Source organism: Sus scrofa, chromosome 3 (genome assembly GCF_054392235.1).
Source record: "Sus scrofa isolate SSC_HxYL_T2T_F1_AM1 chromosome 3, Sscrofa_HxYL_maternal_Yorkshire_Landrace_v2.0, whole genome shotgun sequence".
In the NCBI taxonomy this organism is placed as follows: Eukaryota; Metazoa; Chordata; class Mammalia; order Artiodactyla; family Suidae; genus Sus; species Sus scrofa.
This window is the reverse complement of record NC_139385.1, coordinates 81020296-81046418: the sequence shown is the minus strand read 5'-3', so window position 1 is coordinate 81046418 and position 26123 is coordinate 81020296. Positions and strand designations below refer to the sequence as shown.

Sequence of the window (26123 nt, the reverse complement as noted above, 5' to 3'; positions counted from 1 at the left end):
TTTCTTTCAATATACTTTATTCTGATGAAGTTACAAAAGTAGATACAAAATACTTTTTAAAAAAAGTACAGTTAACTGACTTAGAAAAATAGATAAAGCCCCTAAAGTTTTAAAAATACAAAATAAATTTTTATGTAAAGAACATTTAAAAATATTTTAGATGAGACCCAAGACTAACTTAAGCAAACCATTTTTGATGTAGACCAAACACGGAATGTTGTTCTGTAGTAAATCGCTAGCACACTGATAATCCATTTGGATTTACAGAATACTTGTTTGCAATAGAATCTGACAATGAGAAAAAACCCAAGTGAATTTCAATTCAGTTGCTTCAATAAAATTACTGCTATCACAGGTAATATCATTCCCCCAAAGCCCTTTACAATCTGAAATACCAAAATCTAATGCAAAAAACACAGGAAGACTGAAGGACTACTATTTTGCCTCTTTGTAAAACCCCACATCCAGTTACTGAACTGATCTTAGGAGGAAATAATGTCCCTGTTGAAGCTTAGTTTGGTATATGAGCCGGTATTTTCAGGCCAGAATTTCACGGACAGAGAGACGGCCTCCAATAACCAGGACTGAAGTTGCTTAGAAGCAAATTTCTAGGACTTATATTCTCTGGGCCTGATTTGTTCCCTGCTCAGAGAGAAGGCAAACCTCAAAAATATTTGCGAAAGTTAAAATCACCACTGGGACTGCTCCTCTTGCCTCTTTTTGGAGGCAAGAAAACTACTAGAAGAAACTTTCCTTTTGTTGTTTTAAATGTCATGAATACAGATGTGCATTTCTCAAGGCAGCTATATGAGCTACGGCTCTACAAGTTTAAGATGAAAGGAAATACTTTGTTAGCTGGCAGCCCGCTAAAATCACTTTATTCACAGTCTGGAGAAGAATAAAGGATACATTTGGCTGTCAACACAAAAACTATAGTACAAAGAAGTTTTCATATTTAAACAAAAATCTGCACATCATTGTCCAAAAGCTTTTTTAAGACCCGGAAATTTAAGCACCATAGGATTAACTGCAGACTCTAGAAAGCACTGGCCAACCTGTGATTGTAATCAAGGGTGAGGAACAGCCATCAGACACTGAGGAGATGACTTCTGGTTAGGAGGGGCCTGGGGAGTGAGTGTTGGGGGACAGGTAGACCCTGGGCACAGGTAAATAGATCAAGGTTGAGAAGAGTCAAAGACAGATTGATTTCTTCCAACTTTAATCAAAAGCTGGCCCTCCAGCCAAGACAGGAAGGTGTCATCCTTTCCCCATTCTCTTCCCTCCCTTCAACTCTTCTGTCCTCAACTCCCTGGCCTTGGATGTAAACAAATGTTAACACTAATCTTTAGATGCATCGTTAGTTAAACCAGATTAGTCTAGGAATCTGGTGATGCTTTTATTTTTTAAAAGGACATTCTGAATTACCTGAATTCTCAAATGACCAACACATTTAAAAATCTGCATCCCATTATTAAGCTGCCCCTACTACTGAGCTAATACGTGATGGAATTTGGTTCATTTCAGGGCTGAGTCATGAAGAGAAGAGAGGATATCTATCACTGAAAAATGGAGAAAAGGTGAGAATGCTTTTGTTTGATGATATCTGAAGTAGCAGAAGTGATGATGAAAGTACAACCCTAGTTGAGACATATTCCTTGCAGGTTTAATTAAAACCAACAACAAGGTTTAAAGTCAAGAGGCAGTAACATTCCAGGTGGTATCTAAAAAACCTTTCTCATCTGGAAATGATCACCATAAACACACAAATGCCTGACAGGGACTTCTGCATAATCTGAAAATGTGGATTGTTGAATGTTTCACAGAGGGCTTTTCTCTTTCTTCCATAAGGGATTATCCCACTCTTTTATTTCCTGAAACCATCAGATAAAATACTGTTTCCTTTAAAATTCTACATTTGTAACAAGTTATGGAAATTGAGTTATTATAAAAAAGGAATTTCTAAGCAATTCCTTCCTTACATTCTAGTGGAGTAATAAACAAAACCCTATCAAATTTAACCTTTCCCTTTATCAAGGAAGTTGGTGAGTACTTTGCAAAAACCACAGCTCTGAAACAAAGAATGTCCATGAACTTAAAGTGTTGCCAATCTAACAAGTCTTTAGTAATATGTGCCTCTCAAGACCGTTTAAACAGTCTAAATCTTGGAAACCTAATGAAAATTAGATCTTTTCTTCACTAAAGGGGAAGATTCTTTTTATTCCAATAGAAACAGAATAATTTCAAGTTTTGATACAAAAACGATTACAACAGGATAACATTCTAATCCATCCTTTGACTATTAACAGAATGAAGAATTTTTTTAAACTTATTCCTCCCATTTTGTATCCTTTAAACATATACCACACACACTCTCTCTCTCTTGCTCTCTCTAAAGAACAGGTAGCACACCAAACTTTTAGTAGGGTTATAAAATGTGCACATACCCTCAAGGATTTTTTTAATTGTGGTTTTTCTTAGGGTTTATCCTTACTGGGATAAAGTTCGTGCATTTCTACACCACTCTTCATAAAGTCGTTAAGTCACTATAAAAACATGTAGAAGTAGTTCTTTTTAAAGGAAAATTCAAAACAAAATAATCAAGTACTATGAGTACTTTCATTCTCCTATCCAAAGTTCAAGGCTTCTGAAACAAAAACATAAATGAAAATGTGGTTTTTGAGACCCAAGTTTGTCATCATTTTTGGGAAGTCTCCTTTTCCCAGCCAAAACCTACATATTAAAATTAATCTGAATGAAGCATTTCAAGGTAAAGATCTGCAGGATAGTCCTTAGATGCCTTAAAAAAAGTTATCTGATACACACGCCTAAAAATTTAGATAGGCTCATGTGAATAAAATCCCAAATAAAGATTAAAAAAGAGTCATTTTAGAAATAACTTTGGTTACTCCCATACCACGTCATATGATGATGTAAACTGTAACTATGAATTTTGAAAAAATATACATATATATTTTTATCTATAAAAACACTAGCATACAAACTTCAAACTAAAGGGGTATCCAAAGTGACACAAATGTTCTAAATCTTAAGGAAATTTCCAAACATCTCTTCTGTTTGTAAAATAAAAGCAGAATAAAACTGATCTGATTGTATTATCAGGAAATCTGTTCTGGACATTTGTTAATAAATTATTGGTGGAAATTCTTAATATCCATCATGCTGTCACCTGAAACAGAACCATTTTCTTCAGCAAAAGAATAAGTAAACTAATAAACCGCAGGTTAGCCATCATATATTACGACCAAGTACAATTCTGTGGCAATAATAGCAGTGGTCACATAGTGCCTCAGAGAGTCAGCTGTGTCCTGAGTTTCTCACTCTGAAGGTGTTAGGTCAACCTACCTTTGGGACAATTTTATCAGCAGACACAGATAATACGTGTCTTTTTATCCTTTTTCTTAAAGTTTGTGTATTACTAGTCTATAACAGATAGCAACGAGATAGCTCTAGCAGTAGATGAAGCAAAGAGGGTAACTATGTTGTAGAAGAAAAATTTATCTGTCTTTCGATCCAAGCTTCTCAATTAATTCCTGAAGAGGTGCCAACTCACGCCTATCGATCAGATTAAATTCCTAAAAAAAGAAGAAAAATAAAATTTAAAAATTTATCTAACATGAAAACTTTGGAGTTCCTGTTGTGGCTCAGTGGTAACAAATCTGACTAGGATTCATGTGGACTTGGGTTCGATCCCTGGCCTCAGTTGCTGTGAGCTGTGGCATAGGTTGCAGACATGTGTGGTTGTGGCTGTGGCGCAGACCAGCAGCTACAGCTCTGATTTGACTCCTAACCTGGGAACCTTCATATGCCTCGGGTGAGGCCCTAAAAAGATAAAATAAATATATAAAAAGTTCTAATTCCGGGAGTTCCCGTCGTGGCTCAGCGGTAATGAACCCAACTAGTTAGTATCTATGAGGATGTGGGTTCAACTCCTGGCCTCGGTCAGTGGGTTAATATCTGGCATTGCCGTGAGCTGTGGTGTAAGAAACAGACGTGGCTTGGATCCTGAGTTGCCGTGGCTGTGGCTGGCAGCTACAACTCCGATTCAAGCCCTAGCCTGGGAACTTACATGTGCCATGGGGGTGGCCCTAAAAAAACAAACAAACAAAACCCCCGCCAAAATATGTCCAAGTCAAAGGACACAAAAGTCAACATGGTTCAACTCACCTGAACAAAGAAAATAAAGTGCTTAAAGGAGGTATTGAGGTGGGCCTCTTCCTGCAGCTGCATCACAGAATCAAAGTGCTGGTGGTAAATATGGGCATAAACCCTGAAGAGACGCTTTAGAATGGTCTTTGCCACAGACATAAAGTTTTTGGGAAATGGGACACCTGTAATGTATCATTAGATAAAAATAAATAGCAGAAAATGTAGGCACCGTCATGAGCAACTCTCATATACACATTCACAAATACAAGCCCACATCTATCCAGACAAAGCTCTACTTAAAAGAGACACATGCACCCGGCATGTTCATTGCAGCACTATTCACAATAGCCAGGACATGGAAACAATCCAAATGTCCATCAGCAGATGATTGGATTCGGAAGATGTGGTATATATACACAATGGAATACTACTCAGCCATAAAAAAGGATGACATCATGCCATTTGCAGCAACATGGATGGAACTAGAGAATCTCATACTGAGTGAAATGAGCCAGAAAGACAAAGACAAATACCATATGATATCACTTATAACTGGAATCTAATATCCAGCACAAATGAACATCTCCTCAGAAAAGAAAATCATGGACTTGGAGAAGAGACTTGTGGTTGCCTGATGGGAGTGGGAGGGATCGGGAGCTTGGGCTTATCAGACACAACCTAGAATAGATTTACAAGGAGATCCTGCTGAATAGCATTGAGAACTATGTCTAGATACTCATGTTGCAACAGAAGAAAGGGTGGGGGAAAAACTGTAATTGCAATGTATACATGTAAGGATAACCTGACCCCCTTGCTGTACAGTGGGAAAAACAAACAAACAAACAAAAAACAAATACAAGTCTATTTCCATAAAATTCTTTAAAAGGCAAGGGAAAAAACCTCACCTAAACCTAAGTATAAGAGGTATCCTCACATACCACACTCTTCCTGACTGCCACAAATGCAGGGCACAGGTATTATGTAAGATGATATTCAAAGTTACAACAATTTTAGTTTTTTAATACTGGAGAGTTTTTCCCTAAGATTAAATGCAATGAGGGTAAGTATTTTGACTATAAATAAGAACATTTTTCTTTTTTGCAATTTATAGCTCTAAAAAAAAATGTTTATGGACACACACACACACACTCAACCAGGACTGGAAACTCTCTCAAGTAAAGGAAAACGAAAGGCACTCTTTGAGTCATTATTGTCTACTACCCACAAATAAAAAATATTTTTTTTCTGAATTATTCTGAAAAGTCAGTTTTCTCTCTTAAACTAAAAGTCCCTAAGTTTTTATTTAATGTTTAAAAAGTAGCATTTTCCTATAGCCTAAGAAGGGTCATAATAATACTTCCTGTAACGGGGAAGAAGGACACCTCCCTGTTTTTCAAAGAAAATAAACACCTTCTTAGAAAAGAGCTGGGAGAGGGTTTGGTCACCTCTCTCCGAGCAGTGCAGGTGGGGATGTGACTGGCTGCATTTCTGAGAATTTTGGTCAACAAGATCAATGTTTCTTAGAAAAGAGAAACCAGAGAAAGACAATCTGACCAGCACTTAGTAAAATACATGAGACAGCATCTGCTTCCAAAAGATCCTAGATAGTTGACCTTAAAGGTCTGTTCCACTCCACTACTCTTGAACTTCATGTTCTTTTCTCCAATCTTTCAGAAAACAAAGGCTAAAAGACTTTCTCCTTCCCTGCATTTTGTATTCTTTATTTTGCAACCTATCCTTAACAGCTTGAAATTGAGATATTTTGCTCTTGCAAGCTGATTTCTGCGTGCCTCCCCACCCCACCCAACCCCCTAGTCTTGGTAACAACGCGCCTTTTCAAACATTATTCTGGAAGCGCGTAGGCAGGTTTTTCTGGACGGGGTCTTGTATACATGTACAAAAAAGATGAATTTTTAAGTCAAATGCCTTCTCTCTCAGAATTTGCAAATGAGCACCACGCTATAAAAAGGAATTATTAGTGACTTGGAATATATTAGTTTGAAATGAATAAGAAACAGTTTTGTCTAATAAGAATAAATAATTGGCATAAGTTAATGTGGACAACAGCCTAATGAAGGGGGAAAGAATTCTAGAACATTAGGATGAAATATTGAAGAACTGGGAAGCTGAGAAAAGAGAATAATGATGAAAGTATTCTTTACTTCCAAATAAGAAGGAGACTTTAATAAAGAACTAAAAGCAATTTGTTTTAATCTAAGCACTTTCCAAGGTGAAGCTGACATTCAAACATAGCCAATACACAATAAAGGACCTATGAGTCAGGGAACAAAAGGTTAACAGAATGGAAAAGGTGACCAACAGCAAACAGACTAAACATAAGTTTTTCTCCTGAAAGAGCTTCTGATTAGACTGCAAAAAGGAATCTGCTATGTTCTGAATCTGTCCCTGCAAAATTCATGTTGAAATAAATTCTAATCCCCTAGGATGATGGTATTAAGAGGTGGGGACTTTGGGAGGTGATTAGGTCATAAGGCCTCTGCCCTCATGAATGGGATTAGTGCCCTTATAAGAATATTTGCCTCTATTCCACGTGAGGATATAACCAAAAGACTGCTTTTGGGGAGGTCCCTTCATGGCGCAGCAGAAATGAATCTGACTAGAATCCATGAGGATACGGGTTCAATCCCTGGCCTCGCTCAGTGGGTCGGAGATCTGGAGTTGCCATGAGCTGTGGTGTAGGTCACAAACGCGGTTCGAATCCCACAGTTGCTGTAGCTGTGGTGTATGTAATTTGATCCCTAGCCTGGGAACCTCCATATGCCATGGGTGTGGCCCTAAAAAGCAACAGACTGCTTTTTGCTGCTATAAACCAGGAAGAGGGCCTATGACAGAATCTGACCATATTGGCCCCTCTCTTGGACTTCCAGAACTGTGAGAAACACATTTCTGTTGCTTACAAGCCATCTAGTGTCCAGTATTTTTTGTCACAGCAGTCCAAACAGACAAAACAGAATCCAACAGTAAGACACCCCTTAAACTGAAAATGACAAGAACCGATCATATCCATGAACACTAATGCCAAAACCTTAACATATCAGGAAATAAAAAAAAATATACTTCCAGCCGAACATCAAAAAAATACTAATGGAGAAAACCTTATGATCATCAACTACAGATACTGGAAGGTATTTGATAATACTCTACAACCAACCTGATTTTTAAAAATTCACATACTTCTAACTGAAAGCAAGATTCCTGCTTAATGCTGAAATACTAGAAGCACTGACATAAAAGTAAACAAGAAAAGGATGTTTGCCATCATCACCATTACTCAGCTCTGCTCTGGAAATACTAGTTAGTGCAATTAGATACGAGTCACCCAAGTAGTACATTTAGCAGAAGAGGCCCAATTAATATTATCTTAGTACAATGTGACTGTATACTTTAAAAACTCAAGATAACCTATTCAAAACAAAAGAAACAATCAGAACCTGATGTCAATTACAAAATTCATAGACATCAACAGCTTCCCCATATACTAAACAAGGAGTTCCCGCAGTGGTGCAGAGGAAACGAATACGACTAGGACCCATGAGGTTTTGGATTCAATCCCTGGCCTCGCTCAGTGGGTTAAGGATCCGGCGCTGCCATAAGCTGTGGTGTAGCTCGCAGACTCGGCTGGGATCCTGCATTGCTGAGGCTGCAGTGTAGGCCGGCAGCTATAGCTCCAATTGGACCCCTAGCCTGGGAACCTCCATATGCCTCAGGTGTGCCCCCCCTCCAAAAACCCGAACAAACAAACCATATACTAAACAATAACCAGTCGGAAGCCATATTATCAATGAAAATATTAAATGCTAGGAATAAACTTAAGAAACCTAAAGGATTAGCATAAAGTAAAATACATAAGTTTACAAGAGTAAGAAAGAAATAAATAAAAGACATGAATAAATGAATATAATTTATTCTTGGACAGGAAGACAGTATTGTCAAAAGAACAAGAATCCCTATATTAATCTACAAACTGAATGAAATCATAGTAAAAGTCTCACGAAGACTTTTTTAAACCTTGACAAAATGATTTTAAATTCTTTGGAAGAACAAATTTTCCAGTATAGCCACGAATATTAAAGAAGAGCAAAGAAGAAAGACTAGACCTAAAAGGTGTTCAAGATACATGGCCATGGTAATTAAAACAGCATGGAATTTCTATAAAAATAAAGAAATTAAAAGATTGCAAAATATATGTCAGCTTGGTGTACATATACGATAATCAGGGAAAAGACATATGTATTTGATAAACGGTATTGAACTAGCCAGCATTTATAATTGGAAAAAAAGTGAAGGGAGCATTGAGAAAAAATATGACAAAGATTTACATGTAAAAACAAAAGCACTAAATAAAAGCATGATATTTTTATAATCTTTAAGTAGGAAAACTCTTTCTAATCATTACATTAAAATCCAAACATCCAAACATCAAAAAGGGAAACATTAATAGGACAAAATAAAAATGTCGTATGTTCCAAAAACACCTCATAAACAAAATAAGAAAATGGCAACCTGAGGAAAAATACACACACCATGACAAGGACATAACATAAAGAAAGAGACAAAGAAACAGAAAACACACAATGATCAATAAACCAAAAAATGCTCTATCTCATTGATATTTTTTTAAATGTACATTATAACCTATATTTATTTATACATAATATTTACCCATATTAGAAAAAAATGAAAAACTGCATAACAATTTTCATCAACAAGTACTGATGAAGAAACACAGGCAAATGCAAACAGGGTTGGAGGGAGTATACTTTCACCAATATCTTTGGAGAGGAATTTGGCAGTATTTGTTACATTTCTTAAAAGTAATAGAGCATTAAAAAGAACATAACAGGAGTTCCTGTCGAGGCTCAGCAGGTTATGAGCTCAACTGATATCCATGAGGATGCAGGTTTGATCCCTGGCCTTGTTCAGTGGGTTAAGGATCCAGTGTTGCTGTGAGATGTGGTGTCGGTTGCAGGCATGGCTCGAATCCTGCATTGCTGTGGCTGTGGCACAGGCTGGCAGCTGCAGCTCCGATTTGACCCCTAGCCTGGAAATTTCCATATGCGGAGGGTGCGGACCTAAAAAGAAAGGAAAAAAAAAATTCTGCTATACAGAACTGGGAACTATGTCTAGTCACTTGTGATGGAGCATGACAATGTGAGAAAAAAGAATGTATACATGTATATGTAAGGTCACCTTGCTGTATAGCAGAAGATTGACAGAACAGTGTAAACCAGCTATAATGGAAAAAATAAAAATTGTTATGAATGAAAAAAAAAGAAAGAAAAATAAATAAAACAACATAACACATTTATCATTTTAAAAGAAAATTAGGAAGTTCCCGTGTGGTACAGTGGGTTAGGGATCCGGTGTTGCCAGAGGTGGTAAGAGGTTCGATCCCTGGCCCAGGAACTTCCACATGCCATGGGTGCAGCCAAAATAAATTTTTTTCCAATGGGACGTAATCAAACTTACAAGCTTTTGCATAGCAAAAGAAACCATTAAAAAAAAAAAAAAAAAACAAACAACTCAAAGAGAGGGGAATAGTTGCAAATGATGCAATCTACAAGGGCTTAATCTCCAAAATATATAAACAACTCATACAACTCAACAAAAAAGCAAACACCCCAACTGAAAAACAGGCAGAAGCTCAGTGGTTAATGAACCCGACAAGCAACTATGAGGATGCGGGTTCGATCCCTGGCCTCACTCAAGGGGTTAAGGATCCAGCATTGCCGTGAGCTGTGGTGTATGGTATAGGCTGAAGACATGGCTCGGATCCCATGTTGCTGTGGCATAGGCTGGTGGCTACAGCTCTGATTCCCAATTTGACCCCTAGTCTGGGAACCTCCATATGCTGCACGTACGGCCCTAAAAAGACAAAAGACAAAAAAAAAAAGAAAAATGGGCAGAAGAAGTACATAGACATTTCACCAAAGAAGACATACAGATGGCCAACGGGCCATACAGATGGCCAACGGGCACATAAAAAAATGTTCCCATCACGGCGCAGTGGTTAATGAATCCGACTAGGAACCATGAGGTTGTGGGTTCCATCCCTGGCCTCACTCAGTGGGTTAAGGATCCGGCGTTGCCGTGAGCTGTGGTGTAGGTCACAGACATGGCTCGGATCCCACGTTGCTGTGGCTTTGGCGTAGGCTGGCAGCTACAGCTCCGATTTGACCCCTAGCCTGGGAACCTCCACATGCTGCAGACGCGGCCCTAGAAAAGGCAAAAAGACAAAAAAAAAAAAAAAAAAAAAAAAAAAAAAAAATGCTCAACATCATTAATTACTAGAGAAATGCAAATCAAAACTACAGGTGTAGAATGGCCATCATTACTTAGTCAACAATAACAAATGCTGGAGAGGGTGTGGAGAAAAGGGAACCCTCCTACACTGTGAGTGGGAATGTAAATTGATACAACCACTATGGAAAACAGTATGCAGGTATCTCAGAAAACTAAATACAGAACTACCATATGATCCAGCAATCCCACTCCTGGGCATATATCCAGACAAAACTTTCATTCAAAAAGATACATGAACCCCGTGTTTATTGTAGCACTATTTACGGTAGCCAAGACATGGAAACAACCTAAATGTCCATTGACAGATGAATAGATTAAGAAGATGTGGTATATACACATAATGCAATACTACTCAGCCATAAAAGAACAAAATAATGCCATTTGTAGCAACATGGATGGAACTAGAAATTCGCATACTAAATGAAGTGTGTCAGAAAGAGAAAGACAAATACCATATGATACCACTTATATCTGGAATCTGATATATGGCACAACTGAACCCATCTACAGAAAAGAAACAAACTCATGGACATGGAGAACAGACTTGTGGTGGCCAAGGAGGAGGGAGTGGACTGGGAGTTTGGGATCAGTAGATACAAACTACCGCATTTGGAGTGGATAAGCAAGAGATCCTGCTCCCTAGCACAGGGAACAATAACCAATCACTTGTGATGGAACATGATGGAGGATAAACTGAGAAAAAGAATGTATTTTTAACTGGGTCACTTTGCTGTGTAGCAGAAACTGACAGAACACTGTAAGTCAACAATAATTAAATTTTTAAAAATAAAACAAAAGTAAAAAGAAAATTAGTTCTATAACATTAACTCACCAATCTTAGAAGGAAAAAGAGTTTCATCATCAAGTTGATCCTGAACCCAAGTCATCAAATAGTCAATGTATTTTGGTGCAGAACATTTGATTGGTTTTTTAATATTAGTACCATCTGCCCAATGGTATTCATATCTGGAGAGAAAAAGTTTTAGTGACAAAATTTTCAAAAACATGTTGTAATCAAGGTAGGTTCACAGTCTGTCAACAGAAGTTCCTTTAGTAAATTACCTAAAGTTCTCCTAAAGATGACTTGAAACTTCCCTAGAGAATTACAGTTGAGCCTTGAACAACACAGGTTTGAACTGTGCAGGTCCACTTGCAAAGGATAGTTTTCAATGGTAAATACTACACTACATGATGCACAGTTGGCTGAACCCGTGGATGCAGTGGAATCATGGATATGAAGGGCTAACTATAAGTTATACCCATACTCTGAAATGTGATAGTTACAAATGGAAGAGAAAATGAAGATAGTGTGGTAGCTGGCTGTGCCAGAATATGTTTTATAGCACATCCCTGAGAAAGACAAAAGAACTGCATTCCTGTCCGTTAGGTAAAGGTGCTGAGAATGGGCAAGGGGCTGATGGATCCACCACATTCTGAGTTTGTTGGCCGTTCAGTAATCATCAAAAGAGCCAAAATTGGAGTTCCCGTCGTGGCGCAGTGGTTAACGAATCCGACTAGGAACCATGAGGTTGCGGGTTTGATCCCTGGCCTTGCTCAGTGGGTTAAGGATCTGGCATTGCCCTGAGCTGTGGTGTAGGTCGCAGACTTGGCTTGGATCCAGCATTGCTGTGGCTGTGGTGTAGGCTGGTGGCTACAGCTCTGACTTGGGAACCTCCATATGCCGAAGGAAGCGGCCCTAAAAAAGGCAAAAAGACAAAAAAAAAAAAAAAAAAAAAAAGCCAAAATTATAAACTCTTGTTTCTTGGAGGGAATTTTAAAGAAACGATCGTTAAAAAGATCTTTAAAAAGGCATGAATCTTTCTCTACCTCCCCTTTGATGAGCTAGAATGATTAATAAGATAATCACAACTTCACTGTATGAAGCACTTAAGCCAAAGATAGTGTTTTCTATTTGTTTTATTTAAATTTCTTTTAAGGAAGTTTGAGAAATAAAACTGTAACACCGCACAAAATAAAAAAACATTCCTCCTGGAGTTCCTGTTGTGGCTCAGAAGTAAGAATCTGAGGATGTGGGTTCCATCACTGGCCTCACTCAGTGGGTTAAGGATCTGGCATTGCTGTCAGCTATGGTATAGGCTGCAGACACAGCTCGGCTCTGGCATCACTATGGCTGTGGTGTAGGCCGATGGCTATGGCTCTGATTCAACCCCAAGCCCAGGAACTTCTGTATGTCATGGGTGCGGCCCTAAAAAGCAAAAAAAAAAAAAAAAAAAAAAAAAAATCAAAATCCTCCTAAAATAATGTAATAAAAATGGACTCATTGAGTTCCCTTGTATGCAGTGGATTAAGGATCTGGTATTGTCATTGCTGTAGCTCACGTCTCTGTTATAGCACGGGTTTGATCTCTGGCCCGGGAATTTTCATATGCTGCAGGTGCAGCCAAAAGAAAAAATAGGATTCAAACTCACTTTTCTTTTCCTTTACAACTGTAGCAGATTCAGAAAGGACAATTTTTTGCCAAGAGGTAAACATCTTGATTACCATCTATCATCACATAAAATCATTTATTAGAGGAAAAGAGACTGGAAGGAAACACTAAATTATTAATTTCATCACCTCCTGACTTAACTTTGAATGATAGTTTCAACTCTCAATATTTCTTGGAATTTATTAGTCAAAAAAAAAATTGTCTTTTTTTTTGAGGGGGGCACACCCATGGCATATGGAAGTTTCCAGGCCAGGGGCTGAATCAGAGCTACAGCTGCCAGCCTACACCACAGCCACAGCAACACAGGATCCAAGCCGCGTCTGCGACCTACACCACAGCTCACAGCAATGCCGGATTGTTAACTCACTGAGTAAGGCCAGAGATTGAACCAGCATCCTTGTGAATGCTAGTTGGATTGGTTAACCTCTGGGCCATGATGGGAACTCCCCCAAAATTTTAAACTTAGTGTCTTTAGGGGTCAAGTAAAGACTCTTCCAAGAAATTAATTTAAAAACCAGAAACAGAACCATAACTGTCAATAAAATTGAAAAAATAACTTTTCCAAAGCAAGATAAACCTAACTCGAATTACCTTCGCTCCTACACCTGAACATTAATACTTACTATAATGGAATTATTAAAAAAAAAAAATCAACATACCAGGTAGCATATACCAAAGTATTTAATAACTAAAAGCTTACAGGTAAGCCTTTTGTTTTCACAAGTAAATAGGTGAGAAAAACAAGTCTTTATTATTTAATTTATATCAATTGGTGATTAGCTTTATTTAGTAATTCAAACGCAAATATAATAGCCAATATATGTACCTTGGACCTGCAGACATGACTGGACAACTTGCTTCAGTGCAGAATTCTGTGATAGTTCCATATAACATGTTGATCTGGTTGAAGAAATCCACAGCTGGAAAGATAACAGCAGAATTCTGTTTTGTTTTGGTTTTTTCCTTTTTCTGGGGGGGGGTATTTCATTTTTTCCTTTGCTTTCTAGGGCCGCACCAGCAGCATACAGAAGTTTCCATGCTAGGGGTCAAATTGGAGCTGCAGCTAACTACCAGCCTAGGCCACAGCCACAGCAATGCCAGATCCGAGCTGCATTTGCAACCTACACCACAACTCATAGCTACATCAGATCCTTAACCATAGGGTGGTGCCAGAGATAGAACCCACATCCTCATGGATACTAGTTGGGTTCATTACTGCTGAGCCACAAAGGGAACTCCCAGAATTGTGTTAAAATGTTTGTGTAGGAGTTCCCACTGTGGCACAATGAGATCAGCAGTGTCTCTGCAGTGCTTGGCTGCAGGTCTGATCCCTAGCCCAGCAGAGTGGGTTAAAGGATCCGGTGTTTCTGCAGCTGTGGCATAAGTCACAACTGCGACTTGGATCTGATCTCCCGCCTGGGAACTCCATACGCTGCAGGGCAGCCAAATAAGAGAAGAGAAAGAAAGTCTGTGTAGGAGTTCCCTTCATGGTTCGATGGTTAACGAGCTTGATTAGGATCCATGAGGATGTGAGTTCTATCCCTGTCCTCACTCAGTGGGTTAAGGATCCAGCATTGCCATGAGCTGTGGTGTAGGTCACAGATGTGGTTCAGATCCTGTGTTGCTGTGGCTGTGGCATAGGCCAGCAGCTGTAGCTCTGATTGGACCCCTAGTCTGAGAACCTCCATATGCTGCAGGAGTGGCCCTAAAAAGAAAAAAAAAAAAGCCTGTATAAACACAACAAAACCAGACCTCTCAGTTGGAGGATTTAGCCAAAAATCCTCAGGAGATTCAACAGTCCAGGGGTACTATAAATTCTCTCTCTCTTTTTTTTTGTCTTTTGTCTTTTTTTGTCTTTTGTTGTTGTTGTTGTTGTTGCTATTTCTTGGGCCACTCCCGCGGCATATGGAGGTTCCCAGGCTAGGGGTTGAATTGGAGCTGTAGCCACCGGCCTACGCCAGAGGCACAGCAACGCAGGATCCGAGCCGCGTCTGCAACCTACACCACAGCTCACGGCAACGCCAGATCGTTAACCCACTGAGCAAGGGCAGGGATCAAACCCGCAACCTCATGGTTCCTAGTCGGATTCGTTAACCACTGCGCCACGACCGGAACTCCAAATTCTCTTTTTAAGTTGTTACTTCTAACTAAACTTTCAGTATATATTCCCTTTTAATACACTAAGCTTTTAAACGGCTTCTAAGCAGGAAAATAAAATATTAGAGAAAATTCTAACAATGTAATTATTATGTAAAAATACATATTTTGATTATATCCAAGCAAATGAAAAAAAAAAAATCCATAGCTTATGAATCTGGACCAGATAATATCATTTGCGTTAAAAAAGAAGAAAAGCATTGTGCATTAAAGTATGAAGGAGAAGATGTATCAGCTGTATCAGGCATTTAAAAAATCTAATTCGCCATATGAAGTTCCTGCTATGGAGCAATGGGATTGGCAGCATCTTGGGAGCACTGGGATGCAGGTTCAATTCCCAGCCTGGCACAGTGGGTTAAGGATGCGTGTTGCTGCAGCTATGGCTTAGGTCGTGACTGTGACTCGGATCTGATGCCTGGCCCAGGAACTCCATATGCCTGAGGTGCCCAAAAATTTAAAAAAAAAAAAAAAAGCAAAAACTAATTCATCATAAAAAATTGAGATCTGGTGCATATTGAGGACATAAAAAAGACACAGGATAATGTCCCTTGCCCTAGCTAGAGTCTCTAGCTAACGAAAGGAACAAAATTAAAAGAGACAAATAATATAACATAAGAAGATAGCATCCAAAGGCCAATAATAAGTGCTAGAGAGTTTAGAGAAAAGGCAATACCTCGAGGGGCTGAGGTAGTCAAGGAGTACTTCCTAAAGGAGCTTCAGCTAGATCCAGAAGAAAACACAAGAGGAAGGGGGTAAGAAATGAACTTAACTGAGTGAAACATATTACTCTGTGTAAAGAGAACCACATAAGCCTTGGAAAGTTTTTTAAAAATGTTTTAGTTCTTTGTGTACAAGGCTACCTAAAAATCAACTAGGGCTTTTCCAAGTTTCTTAGAAAAACAAATCAATAAAAAGTTACATCTTGTCAAAGGAATTTTATACAAAATTCCCTCATTTACAGACTTTCCTCTTAAATTAGTCATGATTCTAAGAAAGTAGTATGTAGGCAGGCAATATTCACACAAAACAAAGTGTGCTGGTTTATTGGTGTGTTCTCAAAATGTGGTCCACCTGTTTCAGGGGGGACTCTGTGAGGTCAGAACTATTTGAATTGTTCTTTTCGCTCTCTCAGGAGGCACAATGGAGTTGTTCAGGGGCTCCACGATGTGTGACATCACAACAGACTGGATGCAGAAGCAGGTATGAGAATCCAGCTGTCCTCCTATTAAGTCAGATGTTAAATAGGATTTGCAAACATATAAAACAATGCCACACTTCCCACTAAAATTTATTCTGGGAAATAGTCATTTTTTATAAAAATATATTTATGTTAATATGCAAGGGGGTTATCATTTAGATGAATTATACAGTAATTATTTAAAATTTGTTTTAATTTCTAACCTGGTATTACCAGATATAACCCATGTAATTAAATGTTCTTTGGGGTTCTCAATAATTTTTAAAAGAAAAAAGGGATCCTGAAACCAAAGGTTTCAGAATAGCTGATTAGAACATTAAATCTCAAAGACAAATTTAAGGGTGAAGAGGGCCAACAGATGCCTTCAGATAAAATATGGTAATCCGAGTAAGGTTACAAAAAGAGGGTCTTTCCTATATATGCAATGCTTCACATGCCAAAAGATAGATAAAAATATCTAAATTCCAGAGTTCCGGCTGTGGTGCAACAGGATCAGTGGCGTCTTGGGAGTGAGTGCTGGGATGCAGGTTTGATGCCTGGCCAGGCACAGTGGGTTAAGGATCCAGCATTGCCACAGTTGTGGCTTGGGTCAAAACTGTGGCTCAGATCTGATCCTTGGCACAGGAGCGGCATATGCCACAGGGTAGCAAACAAAACAAAACAAAACAAAAACAATGCTCTAAATTCCAACCACTCCAACTCTCCCCATACACAGAGGCAATACTACTTACTATACTAATTTTTTCTATCTCTTGCCCCCAGGCTTCTTTAGCCCATCTTACACAAAAGATAACATATTACATAGATCTGTACCTTGTTTTTTTTCCTCTTAGTAATATGAATAATGGCTTTTTAATGAGTTGAGAAAAATAAATTTTCTTTTTGTCTTTTTAGGGCTACACTTGCAGCATATGGAGGTTCCCAGGCTGGGGTCTAATCGGAGCAACAGCTGCCTGCCTACACCACAGCTACAGCAACGCCAGATCCGAGCCGCATCTGCCAGCCTACACCACAGCCACGGCAACGCCGGATCCTTGACCTGCTGAGTGAGGCCAGGGATCGAACCTGCAACCTCATGGTTCTCAGTCAGATTCGTTTCCACTGCACCACTATGAGAACTCCCAAGAAAAATAATTTTTTAAAATGTGGCTACTAGAAATTTAATTTACATTTGTAGCTCACAATATGTTTCTATTGGACCACATTGACGAAGGCAATGATTATCACCAGTTGAATACCATAGTGTCTATGGAAGTATTCACACTGTTGGAAGTATATATTGCCACCTAAGATGTATGCAGTCTTACAAACAAAATCAAACCTGCATTTGATCAAAGCTCTAAATCTGTGCTAACATGGTAGCCACAGATACATAGCTATTTATGATAAAATGAAGTTTAAAATTCAGTTCCAGGAGTTCCCACTGTGGTGCAAGAGGATCAGCAGCATCTCTGCAGCACCAGGATGTGGGTTCGATTCCTGGCCTGGCACAGTGGGTTAAAGGATCCAGCATTCACAACTGCAGCTCAGATCTGATCCCTGGCCTGGGAATGCCATATGTGGCAACGGTCAAAACAAAACAAAGCAAAACAAAAACAGGAGTTACCAAAGTCATAGCTCGGTGGTTAACGAACATGACTAGTATCCATGAGGACACAGGTTCAATCCCTGGCCTTGCTCAGTGGGTTAAGGATCTGGCATTGCTGTGAGCTGTGGTGTAGGTTGAAGACTGTGGCTGTGGCATAGGTTGGCAGCTACAGTTCGGATTCAACCCCTAGCCTGGGAACCTCCATATGCAAAGACTGTGGCCCTAAAAAGACAAAAAACCAAAACAAAAAACAAATAAACAAAAACAAACAAAAAATTCACTTCCAGTCACAGAAGCCACATTTTAAGTGCTAAATGGCCACAGTGAAGATGTACAACATTTGCAGTACCACAGAAAGTTCTGTCAGACAGTGCTGCTCTAGATCTAACATTTACAGGAAATAAAAGGAGGAACAGAATGAAATAATGGATGCCCTGGGAATGTTATCAGTAAAACTTATCCTGTGGAAAATGAATTGGTTTCTTCAACAAAAATAACAAGGGAAAAAAGACTGCAATGAGACAAAACCTGTGAATTAAAGAGATAAATGTACAGGTCTTGCTGGATCCTGATTTAAACCAACCATATATATATACATATTTTTTTTTTTTTTTTTAATCGTTTGTCTTTTTTTTTTTTTTTTTTTGGTCTTTTCTAGAGCCGCACCTGCGGCATATGGAGGTTCCTGGGCTAGGGGTTGAATCGGAGCTGTAGCTGCTGGCCTACACCCACAGCCACACAACAAGGGATCCAAGCTGCGCCTGTGACCTACACCACAGCTCATGGCAACGCTGGAACGTTAACCCACTGAGCGAGGCCAGGGATAGAACCCACAACCTCATGGTTCCTAGTTGGATTCATTAACCACTGAGCCACAATGGGAACTCCAATATATATATATTTTAAATAAACACTCAGGAGTTCCTGTCGTGGCTCATCGGGTTACAAACCTGACTAGTATCCATGAGGATGTGAGTTTGATTGTTGGCCTTGCTCACTGGGTTAAGGATCCAGCATTGCTGTGAGCTGTGGTGTAGTCACAGACACAGCTTGGATCTGGTGTTGCTGTGGCTGTGGTATAGGCCAGCAGCAGCAGCTCCCATTCGACCCCTTGCCTGGGAACTTCCATGTGCAGCAGGTGCAGTCCTAAAAAAACAAAGAAAAAAAGGCGGGGGGGAGAGAAACATTTATAGGACAATCACAGGAAATATAAACATTAACTGAATATTTGATAACATAAAGGAATGATGGTATTGTCATTATCCTTAAAAGGGGAAGTTCTTATCTTTTAGATACTGAAATATTTATAGATGAAATAATATGTATGGGATTTGCTTCAAAATAATCAGGGTAGTATACAGATGCAGCACAACTGGCCATGAATTGATAATTTTGGAGCTGGGTAATGGTTACCTGGGAATTCACTCTTCTTGTTTCTTTACTTCTGCATTTATGAAAATTTCCATTAAAAAGTCTTAAAGATTCCTGGAACACCTAAAATTATTAGAAACTGATCCCAGAACTGATCTCATCTCAGAAATGAGAGGCTCTAATATTCAAATCTCTAGCCTCAGCATATCCTGCCTTACTTTCTTCTTCTTTTTTTTTTTTCTTTTGTCTTTTTGAGGGCCTTACCCGTGGCATATGGAGGTTCCCAGGCTAGGGGTCTAATAGGAGCTGTTGCTACTGGCCTATGCCAGAGCCACAGCAACGCCAGATCCAAGCTGCGTCTGCGACCTACACCACAGCTCATGGCAACGCCAGATCCTTAACCTACTGAGCGAGGCCAGGGATCGAACCTGCAACCTCATGGTTCCTAGTCGGATTCGTTTCCGCTGTGCCACCATGGGAACTCCCTACCTTACTTTCTTGAATTCAGAGTGACTTGCAGCTCTTGGGTCCCTCCATTGTCTCCCAATCGCTCAATTTCCTTCTAACTACTACTAAGTCACAGCAGTCAAGTGACTGACCATAGCAACTAAAACTCACATTTCCGTACACACAGACAGATGAAAGCTGCTAGGAATGGGGGCACAAGAGTGAGGATGGATTCCTTACAAAGTCATGCCCGCCACAGGTAGAATCTTTTTATTTACCAATCTTTCATTTGACCTTACTCAGCAATTCAGACAAGTCTCCTCAGAAACTCCCCCAAAGCACTCTTCCTTTCTCTTCAGGTCTCTCTACTCAACCACACAAGGTACAATCAGGTACTCTCAGAAGAGAACAACACATTTTGGATGTATTTGTACCTATGCGTTTCTTTACAGACAAATCCGTTATATTACAACAGTTACACCCATGAAAGGAAATGCATTAACAAAAAGATTTTAGCAAAATCTTCCTATAAACCAGTAAAGTTGAAAGTTGTTAAAAACTTACTGTTAACAGCAATCCATTCATTCAGGTCCTCTCCTTCTGGCAACATAACAGCTTGTCTCAGATTCCCACTGCCTAGAGTTGCTTCTGCATGTTTTAAGAGTTCATACTGATGAGACCCTTCAGGGATATTCTTCTTTGGTTTGAATGTTTTAGAAGAACGGCTACTACTGTTAGGTTAAAAGTAAAAGTGTATCACTTTTTAGGTTCGGAAGCAGAATGACATTATTTTTAGGCATATAAATTATTTTCAAAATAATACTCCCTGAAAAGTGCCAAGATTGGTAGGGAACAGGGGGATAAGCATAAGAAAAGAACTTTTGTCTCGCATACAAACACGACTAGCAGCACAATTTCATATAGAAAGAAATTTTACTATGCCTAATGAAGCAGTCTGGTGTTAACAAAAAGGGCACCTTAACCAAAAAGAGAAAAAAGCTAGATTCTAGTTTTTAATCTGCCACTCTGTGACTGCCTAACAAACCTAACTTCCTTCTGGCCTCACAGAAAAGCGCTGTGAGGATGGTAGCTCTAAGGTTCTTATAGCTCAAATATCCAAACCAACATGTATGGACATCAAATATTAAAGTATTTTTGAAGGAGTTCCCGTCGTGGCGCAGTGGTTAACGAATCCGACTAGGAACCATGAGGTTGCGGGTTCGGTCCCTGCCCTTGCTCAGTGGGTTAACGATCCGGCGTTGCTATGAACTGTGGTGTAGGTCACAGACGCGGCTCGGATCCCGTGTTGCTGTGGCTCTGGTGTAGGCCGGTGGCTACAGCTCCGATTCAACCCCTAGCCTGGGAACCTCCATATGCCGCGGGAGCGGCACAAGAAATAGCAACAACAACAACAAAGACAAAAGACAAAAAAAAAAAAAAAAAAAAAAAGTATTTTTGAAATAAAAAATGTTTGTAATATTTTTTATCAAAATATTTGTAATCCCATCAAAGCAAACTACAGAAGCAGAGTTAGAGTTTTTAGCAGGGAAAATGAGAGACAACGGGTTTAGGGGGGAAAATAAGTTTTTATTTCTATCTCACACTATTCAGGAGGAAGGTCCTAATACAACACAAAGCCCAGAAAAAAACGAACAGATTTCTAACCGCAACAATTAACATAACTCAGAACAAGGAGATAAGCAGAAAAAAATAAAAATAAAAAGTACTTGGAACATATATTACAAAGTATTAACAATAAAGGGCTTTTATAATCTGTTAAGAAAAAGGCAAGGAATTCTTTAGAAAAATGGGCTAAGGCAATGAATACGCAATTCAAAGAAAAACATAAGGACCAGCTTTTCTGAAAAGCTGTTCAATCAAAATAAAATTTATTTTTTCCTTAGCTTGAGTGTCAGAAGTCATAACAATTACATTAAGTGTGGGCTAGTGTATAGAGAAATTAGTACTTTAATACACTATTCGTCAAAGTGTGTAATACTTTAGGAGACCAATATGGCATATTAACACGGAAGTGCACTTCACTCCATCCCTTCCACTTCTAGGTATCTCTCCTTAATATGGGTAAGGATATATTTTCCAAAATTGTTTTTAATTATGAAAAACTAAAGTTTACTAGTAAAGGAATAAATAATTATGACATATTTACATCCTGGAAAACCATACAGTATTATGTTTAATATGGTTAAACATATTATAGAATGAAATACACAGCACAGAAAAAAATTCATTAATTAAAAAAAAAAAAGAAATGTACAGCAGAAGCCCATTTTGTAAACGTGGAGAAAATATCATCCACCAAACTGATACTGGTACTTCTAGAAAAGGGAAAGGAATAGAACTGAGGACTTTCCCTTTACTAGAGTAATGTGAATTTTAAATAAGACTGATTATGGAGTAAAAAGGAGTTATGAAAACAATAAAAATCAAATATGGAAAGTTTGTATTTAACATGATAATGAGTGAAATTTAACAGGGAGATGGAATGGCGCTTTACATATAGAAAGAGAAGTTGTGAATGACCAGAAGCTAAATATGGAAACTAGTATGAAATGATGACTTCCGTGCTTCAAATGGCACCACCAAGACAGTGATAAGAATCCACAAAACAGGAAAGAATGCTGCAAATTATAGATGTGCTAAGGGACCTGTATATTCAGGATAAAGAATTTTTACAATTCAAAACCTAAAAAGACAACCTGATTAAAAAAATCGTCAAAGGATTTGAATAGACATTCCTCCAAAGGAGATACACAAATGGCCAATAAGCACATGAAAAGATGCTCAACATCATTAGTTATTATGAATCACAATGAGATGTCACTTTACATCCACTTAGGAAGGCTATAACCAAAAGTGTAATTAACAAGTGCTAGGGAAGGTGTGGGAAAATTGAAACTCATACAGTGCTAATGGGAAAGCAAAATGGTGCAGTGCTTGGAAAAAGTGTCACCCTTCCTCAAAGGGTTAAAAATAGTTAACTATACAACCAGGCAATTCCATTCCTAGGTATATATCTGAGAGAAAGAAGCACATACATCCAGTACAAAAATCTGTACGCAGTTCACAGCAGCGTACAGAATATCCAAAAAGTGGAAATTCAAATGTCCATCAACAAAACAAAGTTTAAAAGAAATAAACAGCCTCACATTTAGGTCCAAAAAGCAAATAAGAATTGTGCATCCACAAACAATTAACTAAACATTAAAAGAAGAAAAAGACCGGAAGGAGGGGGTAGATAACGGTCTAGTAATAAGGAAACTTTAAAATATAAATCGGATTTTTTGATATGGTGATCATACTTTAAAAAAAATCCAAAGAGGGAAAAAGCGATTTAGACAAAGATACTCTTAGTAGTGCTATTTTATAACTGCAAAGTATTAGAAAGAATCCAAATTTCTCACAATAAATGGGGTAAACTGTAGTTATGAAACACTATGTAATTTAATAAAACTTGGAAAAAATGCCAAGTACGTGGGTAATGCCCATAACTAAAAATGGATATGTATTTGCTCATACAAGACATGTTAAAGCAAAATAATAAGAGCCCCCTGAGAATAACACGTAAGGTGCTAGAGCAATGCTTCTCAAAGCTAAATGTGCTTAAGAATCATCAGAGTTACACTTTCCCATTTAAGCCGCACTTGCGCCCAGACGTTATCTCTAAAATAAGAGTCTACCGAGTTAAAACGCAGTTAGCTAATTATACAAATTCACAAAGTGGGCTGGATCAGAATTTGGACACAAGGCCGCCAGCTTAACTTTCAGCTTCTCAAACTGCGGCACTCCACATTTTCCGCGGGGGTAACCGAATACTGATGACAATAAAGGGGGACGTATAGTAGAGTAAAAAGCCAAATCTGTATGGATCGTTACCAAAAGGCTGGAGACCGGAGAAAAATTGGAAGCCCCAAGCGGGGCCCATGGCTCCGCCCCTAGATCATCCCTCTGCCCTCAGGCGCACTCGGGCGGAAAAGTTTCGGCGGCGCCGCCGGCCTCGGGGCCTTCCTACTCCCCAACTTTCTCGCTCCGCTTCCTCTGCCTCGACCTTCACCTCCGTCTGCCTCTGACCACAACCAGGCTTCCCTGCGACCCCGAGCGGTGGCAAAGCAAGAGCCGGGTACGCCAGCCCCGACCCCGGGACCCGCCCTCTCCTCAGGCTCCCACTGGCCCCCTCCACGACCTCGGCCCTCAGCCCCCTCAACCCTGAAGCCCTGGGCCGGGCCACACTCACAAGAGGAAGCTCATCTTCTATCCTCAGAGCGGAGGGGAGGGGCCGCTCGCCCCCGCCGAGGTCAGGATTCGGAGTCCGCGCGGGACTGAGGGGGATCCGAAGGTCCTCAGCCGGCGGACAGCGGATGCCCGCGACGCTGCAGCTCGCAGCCGGGGTCAAGCCGCTGCAAGCAGGTGCGAACTACTGCACCCGCCTCGCCTTCCTCCCCGACTTTACGGACCCGAAATGCGGAACCAGCAAAATCTCGCGAGCGAAAGCTTCGTTCAGCCCCGCCCCACCGAGAGGGACTCGGCACGCCCCTTTTCCTTGGGCCGGCTCCTCCACCTGAGCCAATCAGGGACCTTTACGCCGGGACTTCCGCTGAACAAGTTGCCCTGGACTTGGAATCCTCTGCCTGCGATGCTGATGTGCGTGGTCCAGGTTGAAGCAGCTCTATTTTGTCCCAGTTATCTAGATGTCAGATGGCTATGTGTGCGAAATTTTTTACTTAACGTTAATTTGATTTTTTAAGTTGAGATGTAATTTACACAGCATAAAATTCGCCGTTTTTAAAAATATGCTTCAGTGGTTTTCCCACATATTCGGACTTGTAGAGCGGTAACAATTACCTATTTCTAGAACATTTTCCCATCACTTCCAAAGGAAACGGGTACCCATTAGCAGTCGCTCACCATTCCTCCCTACTCCCATCCCTTGGCGACATCTAGTCTACCTTTTTATATGAGTTTGCCTAATCTGGATATTTCAAATAAGTGGAATTGTACAATATGTGCACAATCTTCGTGATTAGTTTCTTTTACCTGATCATGTTATCAAGATTCATCCATGTTGGAGATCCTGTGTTAGCTCCGCAGGTCAGAACCCAGCATGGTGTGCATGAGGATGAGAGTTCCATCCCTGGACTCGCTTGGTGGGTTAAAGATGTGGGGTTGCCACAAGCTGCGGTGTAGGTTGCAGATACCGGTTGGATCCTGCATTGCTGTGGCTGTGGCCTAGTCCGGTGGGCAGCTGCAGCTCTGATTCAACCCTAGCCTGGGAACTTCCATGTGTCGCAGGTATGGCCCTAAAAAGAAAAAATAGAAAGATTCATCCTTGTTGTAGCAGGTATCTGTTCTTCATTCATTTTTTATTATGAGCACTATTCCATTGTATAAATATACCACATTTTGTTTATCCATTCATCTGTTGATGGACTTTGTGGTTGTTTCCAGCTTGGGGCTATTAGGAATAAGGCCATTAGGAACATTCCTCTGTGGGATTTTGTGTGGATGAATGTGTTCTTTTCTCTTGGGTATGTGCCTGGGAATGACTGGGTCATATACTAACTATGTATTTATCTTTGGGGGGAACTGCCAGATTGTTTTCTAAATTGGATGCACTATTTTACCTTCCACTGGCGAATAACTGAGGGTTTTGCTATTTCCACATCCTTGATAACATTTGTTACTGTGTATCTTTTTTATTATAGCCGTTCTCGTGGGTGCGAAGTGGTAGCTCCAGATTTTGATTTGCATTTCCCTGTTGGCTGATGTTAAGAATCTTTTCAAGTGCTTATTGGCTATTTGAAACAAATTTATCTCTCTCTTCCTTTAAGTTGCCTCAGGCCCCCAAAGGATCATCCAAAAAGGGGTCCTGGTCCAGTATCAGTCTTCATCCACCGTCTCCACAGCATCAGCATTCCTCCATTCCTTTTGTTCCTCAACACCAGTCAGTCCAGATTCTGCACCATCCTTTTCTGGCCCTTCCACAGAACCTTTTCTCACCAAGCTCTCAAGTGTCAGTTTCTAAATTGTGAGCATTTGTCAGTGCCATTTAGTTTTATCTGGTCCATTCTGCTAGACTCTTGATTTGATCAGTGATTTTATTTTTTATTTTTTTATTTTTATTTTTTGTCTTTTTTTGCCTTTTCTAGGGCCGCTTCCTGTGGCACATGGAGGCTCCCAGGCCAGGGGTCCAATCAGAGCTGCAGCCGCCGGCCCACGCCACAGCCACAGCAATGCGGGATCCCCAACCCACCAAGCAAGGCCAGGGATCGAACCTGCAACCCCATGGCTCCCAGTCGGATCCGTAAACCTCTGCGCCACGACAGGAACTCCGATCAGTGATTTTATTTTACAAGAACCTCTTTGTGACTCCCTGTGATCTGGGTCCTATAAGATATGAGTAGGGC

General features: G+C 39.8%; 1 protein-coding gene across 1 annotated transcript; it reads right to left on the bottom strand.

The window, feature by feature from the left end:
• Positions 1 to 24180, bottom strand: MOB1A (MOB kinase activator 1A). Its single transcript, XM_021087363.2, has 6 exons — positions 23954 to 24180; positions 20266 to 20432; positions 13767 to 13860; positions 11324 to 11457; positions 4186 to 4349; positions 1 to 3593 (listed from the first exon to the last, which is right to left on the bottom strand). The coding sequence occupies exons 1-6, from the start codon at positions 23965 to 23967 to the stop codon at positions 3516 to 3518; spliced, it is 651 nt and encodes a 216-aa protein (XP_020943022.1). The 5' UTR covers positions 23968 to 24180; the 3' UTR covers positions 1 to 3515.
• Between the last annotated feature and the right edge of the window lie 1943 nt (positions 24181 to 26123).

Bases quoted from the DNA above. Each gene is read 5' to 3' on its own strand.
- MOB1A (XM_021087363.2), bottom strand. The intron at 4,350-11,323 runs GTGAGTTAATGT...GATACATTACAG, and splicing joins TCTTTTTCCTTCTAAGATTG to GTGTCCCATTTCCCAAAAAC. The intron at 3,594-4,185 runs GTGAGTTGAACC...TTCTTTTTTTAG, and splicing joins ACTTTATTTTCTTTGTTCAG to GAATTTAATCTGATCGATAG.